We start from the raw sequence: 6,000 nt of genomic DNA, 5'->3' as shown, positions 1-6,000 counted from the left end.
TTTAGATCTAACAGAACATCCTGACAGGGAGCACAAGACAGATCCGACCTGCCCACCCCATGGTAGCTGGGAAGCAAAGAGCAGTGAGATCCAGAGCGTGCACTGTGGGTGTCTGCCCAGCGGAACTGGACAGTGTGTTTGTTAACAGCAGAGCTGTGGCCTCACAGTGTCTGGAGGGGTGGGGTCAGGTCTGTGATGGAGAGCAGAGCAGGTGCTTGGATGTCAGCCTCTGCTCCATCAACCTCCTGTTCAGTGGAAACAGAAAACACCTTGGCAAGCATCTTCTCAACCCAGGTAGAAAGTTTCAGACAAGGGCCGCTCCCCGGGGGGTCTTAGCCATTGTCCAGAGTCAACTCCACTCTCCCACTCAGGGTCTTCAAAAACGGGAAAATCACAGACCTGAGACTGGCACTTGCTCTGGCGGGCCTTTCAAAAGAAAACAGGTTTCTGTTTGGGGGACAGAATGGGCATCACTAAATCAATCAATAAATACTGAATTTGAAAAGGTAAAAATTTAAATCAAACTGCTGGAGACATGGAGGATTCAGAAGTACTGGCAGAAAAGTAAAATTTGTAGCCTTAAAAATATGCCAAAGGGCGCCGGGCGCTGGTGGCTCACGCCTGTAATCCTAGCTACTCAGGAGGCTGAGATCTGAGGATCGCGGTTCAAAGCCAGCCCGGGCAAGAAAAGTCCATGAAACTCTTATCTCTAATAAACCACTATAAAACCGGAAGTGGCGCTTTAGCTCAAGTGGTAGAGCGCTAGCCTTGAGCTGAAGAGCTGAGGGACAGCGCCCAGGCCCAGAGTTCAGGCCTCACGACCGACCAAAAAACAAAAAACAAAACAAAAATATGCCAAAGGGGGCTGGGAAGGTGGCTCAAGTGGTAGAGCGCTTGCCTTGCATGCCTGAGGCCCTGGGTTCGATTCCTCAGCACCACATAAGCAAAAAGCCGGAAGTGGCGCTGTGGCTCAAGTGCTAGAGCGCTCGCCTTGAGCTGAAGAGCTGAGGGACAGCGCCCAGGCCCAGAGGTCAAGCCCCACGACTAAAAAAAAAAAAAAAAAAATGCCAAAGTACATAGGATTTTAGTTTGTTTTCTGGAAGTAACGAAACATGAGAAAGCATTTGCTTTCCTGCCTGTCACCTGATGCTGTGCTAGTTTAGTCTGCAGAAGAGCGCGGGCGGGCAGGCAGCTAGGGCATCTCTCTAACACTCACACCGTCTGAATCCACGGAAGATGCCAGCGCCATCCTTGCACTGGGGCTGCCTCTCCCTGACTTCACTCACGTGGGTAGGGAAAGCCCAGGGATTCGCGCTGTCTGTGGTGATGACCACCCCAGACCCGCCTGCCTGCACGGGTCCCCGGGCTTTCGCTCTGGCATGGACTGAAAAGCAGATTCACAGCTGGAAAGTAGACAACACTTGTCACCTTGTGATCCGCTCAACGACATGGCATCTCCCAAAACAAAAGTGGGTCTGTCTAGGTGGAAACGGTTCCTCTGATGTTCGTTTTTAAAAGAAAACCTGTATGCTTTTCTCCAGACACAAAATTAACAATTTCTTCCTGAGCACCTTCCAACGGGTTTGGCTGGAAAAGGTTAATGGAAAAGCTCAGTATGACAGGCTTATACCCGTGTTAATGGTAATGTAATCTGGGGGGGGCCGCTCCTGTTCCGCACTCTTCCTTTCCTTTCCTGACTGTGATTAATGTGAACATAAAACAGATTTGTACAATTGCGTCCTGCGCTCTGATTGGTCAGATTTGGCCCTTCCACACTCTCCTGCGCACAGCCGCTCTGGAGCAGTCCCAGCCGTCAGCCCTGGCCGGGGCGGGTGTCTCTGCCCGTCCGCAGCCCAGGAGCGCGGGCAGGGGGCCGGGCACACAGGTGTGCTGTTGGCACTGGAGCGTGACAGGGGGTGCCTGCCTCTAGAAGCTTCCGCACCTGGCTCAGGCCGTTGTGTGGAGGACTGGTGTTTGAGGCCATCGCAGACGACACCGCCCACCGCCGCGATGTGCGGCCACACCGCAGGGCTCCGATAGGCCCGGTGTCCCTTCTCACCAGGGGGAGAGGCGGGCAGCGCGCCAGCCTGGCTGAGGGTCGCAGGCACCGCCCTGCCTTGCGCCACCACGGCTGGGCTGGGAAAGCGCTCTGACATTGGGCAGGGCCTGGTTAGAGAGCCCCGGTGAGCGCCTGGCCAGCTGACCAATCAGATCTGAATTGTACAAAACCCTGCCCTGCTCACTAAGCACTAACCGCCCAGACCGCAGCTCTGAGTCCCGCCTCTCACCCTTGCTCAGGCACCGCTCTGTTAACCTCTTCCTCCATGGCTATCAGAGATTTTGGATAGAAACAGAGGCGTACTCCTTTGAAGAGAAGCTAGTGCAGGACTTGGCTGTAAGTATTGACCTGCGGGTGTGCGTATGGTTGAGTTTGACTGTGTGTGTGTGAAACAGCTTATCACACACGAAAACCAAATGTATGAGAGGACTGAACTCTGGGTTCTCAGGGAAGCCTTGCCGATGGTCCTAAGAGCAAAGGGTGCACTTTGAGTTAGTGCTAACACGTTCACCCTCCCCCTCCCCCTCCCCCTCCTCCCCCTCCCCCCTCCTCTTCCTTTTTCCTCCTCCTCCTCCCCCTCCTCCTCCTCCCCCTCCTCCTCCTCCCCCTCCTCCTCCTCCCCCCCTCCCCCCTCCTCTTCCTCTTTTTCCTCCTCCTCCTCCTTTTTCCTCCCCCTCCTCCTCCTCCTCCCCCCCTCCTCCTCCTCTTTTTCCTTCTCCTCCCCCTCCCCCTCCCCCTCCTCTTCCTCTTTTTCCTCCTCCTCCTCCTCCCCCTCCTCCTCCTCCTCCCCCTCCCCCTCCCCTCCTCCTCCTCCTCCTCCTCTTTTTCCTCCTCCTCCTCCTCCCCCTCCCCCTCCCCTCCTCCTCCTCCTCCTCTTTTTCCTCCTCCTCCTCCTCCTCCTCTGCATTAACAGCTAACATTCCCTGCGCCCTGTCGGCAGGGCGTCACCTACGCCAGCCAGGACCCTGCATTCTAGCAGTAGCTGCTCTGGGAAGGGCACGCCGCAGTTCTGTTCCTGCACCTCACATCTCTACTGGCTTTCAGAAAACCAGGCTCAGCGCACTCTCAACCCCTTAGAGCAACATGCCAGGGAAAGTACGTCCTGCAGAAGGACCACACCACAGCCTCCTCCTGATTCAGAAAGAAGGGAAACCCTGCTCTGCTGTGCCGACCCGCGGCACCCCCTCCTCCCCGTCCTCCCCTCCTCCCCCGTCCTCCCCTCCTCCCCCCCGTCCTCCCCTCCTCCCCCGTCCTCCCCTCCTCCCCCCCGTCCTCCCCTCCTCCCCCGTCCTCCCCTCCTCCCCCCCGTCCTCCCCTCCTCCCCCGTCCTCCCCTCCTCCCCCCCGTCCTCCCCTCCTCCCCCCCGTCCTCCCCTCCCCCCCGTCCTCCCCTCCCCCCCGTCCTCCCCTCCTCCCCCATCCTCCCCTCCTCCCCTCTGTCCTCCCCTCCCCCCCGTCCTCCCCTCCTCCCTCCCCTCCCCTCCTCCCCCGTCCTCCCCTCCTCCTCCCTCTCCTCCCCTCCCCCCGTCCTCCCCTCCTCCTCCCTCTCCTCCCCTCCTCCCCCGTCCTCCCCTCCTCCTCCCTCTCCTCCCCTCCTCCCCCGTCCTCCCCTCCTCCTCCCTCTCCTCCCCTCCTCCCCCGTCCTCCCCTCCTCCCCCGTCCTCCCCTCCTCCCCTCTGTCCTCCCCTCCTCCCCCATCCTCCCCTCCTCCCCTCTGTCCTCCCCTCCTCCTCCCTCCCCTCCCCTCCTCCCCCCTGTCCTCCCCTCCTCCCCCCCGTCCTCCCCTCCTCTCCCCCGTCCTCCTCCCCCGTCCTCCCCTCCTCCTCCCTCTCCTCCCCTCCTCCCCCGTCCTCCCCTCCTCCCCCGTCCTCCCCTCCTCCCCCGTCCTCCCCTCCTCCCCCGTCTTCCCCTCCTCCCCTCTGTCCTCCCCTCCTCCCCCGTCCTCCCCTCCTCCTCCCCCGTCCTCCCCTCCTCCCCCGTCCTCCCCTCCTCCCCTCCTCCTCCCTCTCCTCCCCCCGTCCCCCCCGTCCTCCCCTCCCCTCCCCTCCTCCCCCGTCCTCTCCTCCCCTCCCCTCCTCCCTCCTCCTCCCCTCCTCCCCTCTCGATCTCTCTCCCATCACTTACTTTCTCCACAAATCCTGTGTTTCTTTCGGTACCTTTCCCTACCACGTTCTGTTTCTTTCCCCCTCCCTTTGCTAAGCCCTTCCACCTCGTTCTCCTCTGCACGCTCCTATAGGTGGGAAAGGCGCTTGCCCGCTTCCCATCGGCCCCGAGTGCACTGAGTGCTCACACCCGGGGAGTTCTCCCCCACGGAAAACTCTCCTCCCCCTTCTGCCAGAGGAGGGAGAGGGGCAAGGCCTGAGCTGGGGGCAGCTGCTCTGACAGCGAGGAGGTGTTAGAAGGTGTGAGGCCAGCAGGCAGCCGCTCTGGGAGCAGGAGGTGTTAGAAGGTGTGAGGCCAGCAGGCAGCCGCTCTGGGAGCAGGAGGTGTTAGAAGGTGTGAGGCCAGCAGGCAGCCGCTCTGGGAGCAGGAGGTGTTAGAAGGTGTGAGGCCAGCAGGCAGCCGCTCTGGGAGCAGGAGGTGTTAGAAGGTGTGAGGCCAGCAGGCAGCCGCTCTGGGAGCAGGAGGTGTTAGAAGGTGTGAGGCCAGCAGGCACACAGGCTGTATCTAGAACAGTATTAGACCCAAAAACAGCCCCAGGGCTTTGTGCTTCTTGCTCCCCCTACCCCACCGTCTCCAACCTAATTCCCCGAGAGAAATTTCCAGAATTGGCCAGCGGGACTCAGCCTCTGAACTCCTGCCCACCGCGGGTACCCCGGCTTGCATGGAAGTTCTGCTGGCGGGCCCAGCGCTCTTCCCTCTGGTTGGCCTCTGCCCTTTCTCCGCTCTCACCTGGCCTAGCCCTGTAATGTGTCCATGTCTCTGCCAGCCGCCGTCCTGAGGCTATGGTGTCCTCTTCTGCTCCCAACCCGATGCCTCTGTGCCTTGCGCTTGGCCTCTTTTGCATGCAGCGCTGTGGCACGCGGTGAGTCTGTGCCTAAACCTACGGTGCATTTGTTGTAGAGATCGCCCACGGTGGAGGAGGAAGAGGAGGAAGAGCCGGAAAGGCAGCCGGACCCGCTGCACCAGATCATTCTCCACTTCAGCCGCAGCGCGCTCACGGAGAGGAGGTCAGCCCGGATCCGCGGCCGCCCTCCTCTTGAACGGGCCCGGGGTGGGGGCGGGCTGTGAGCCCACGGTGGCCGGCAGCACAGGGAGCCTCAGGAGCTGCTCCCAGCCAAGACCCTCGCGTCAGGTCGTCGGGCAGCCTCGGAAGACGAAGCAGCCAGGAGTTGCATCTTACTCCTGAGCTCCATACAAGCCAGCGCTGATTCAGATCCCAGAGGTCTCTGTAAGGGGGGGAGGGGGAGTTTTCTAATTAGCTCACTAGTGCCCATAACCTGAGAGTCACATGGCACGTGGTCTTTCCTGTGGGATTCAAGAGGTAGCCTCTAACGACTTCCTTCGTTCTCTTCAGCAAACTGGAAGAGGACCCTTTGTATACCTCCTACTCCAGCATGATGGCCAAGGTACATGGGGTGTCTGCGCATTGTCCCTCTGTCTCCCTAGGCCTAAGGCTCCCAGCACATGGAGATATCGCCTGGACCAGTCCGCTGCGCCACAGGCGCCCGAGAGAGGGTCCCGCGGGAGCCAAGCCCTGTGGGTCACAGCCGCACGGCCGCTGCGTGGGAGCAGGACACCTCCCTGCTCTCCCTACCCCCATGCACCCCAGAACTTTATTTGCTGAGGAGGGGCGTCAGCCCGCTTCCCTCTGACTATGAATCTTGGTGCTCCCCTCTCTTACCTCTTAACCCCTTGATAACTGTACAGATGGCATTTGAACTAGAGTGTTGTCATAGAGTAATCAGAATGTTCCTGGCTTTGCAGAGTCCTGAGGTCCCA

The 6,000-nt window shown here is 60.1% G+C and overlaps 1 protein-coding gene across 1 annotated transcript in view; it reads left to right on the top strand.

The window, feature by feature from the left end:
* The window catches only part of Ryr3 (ryanodine receptor 3), a 269,526-nt gene that overhangs the window by 230,618 nt on the left and 32,908 nt on the right, over positions 1-6,000 (top strand). Inside the window, 3 exon segments of the mRNA XM_042687574.1 lie at positions 2,299-2,395; positions 5,122-5,228; positions 5,576-5,627. Coding sequence (XP_042543508.1) covers positions 2,299-2,395; positions 5,122-5,228; positions 5,576-5,627 — 256 coding nt within the window.

The sequence above is a fragment of the Dipodomys spectabilis genome, unplaced genomic scaffold, assembly GCF_019054845.1.
Source record: "Dipodomys spectabilis isolate Male_0828 unplaced genomic scaffold, ASM1905484v1 ptg000108l, whole genome shotgun sequence".
Classification (NCBI taxonomy): Eukaryota; Metazoa; Chordata; class Mammalia; order Rodentia; family Heteromyidae; genus Dipodomys; species Dipodomys spectabilis.
This window is presented reverse-complemented; position numbering and strand designations above follow the sequence as displayed.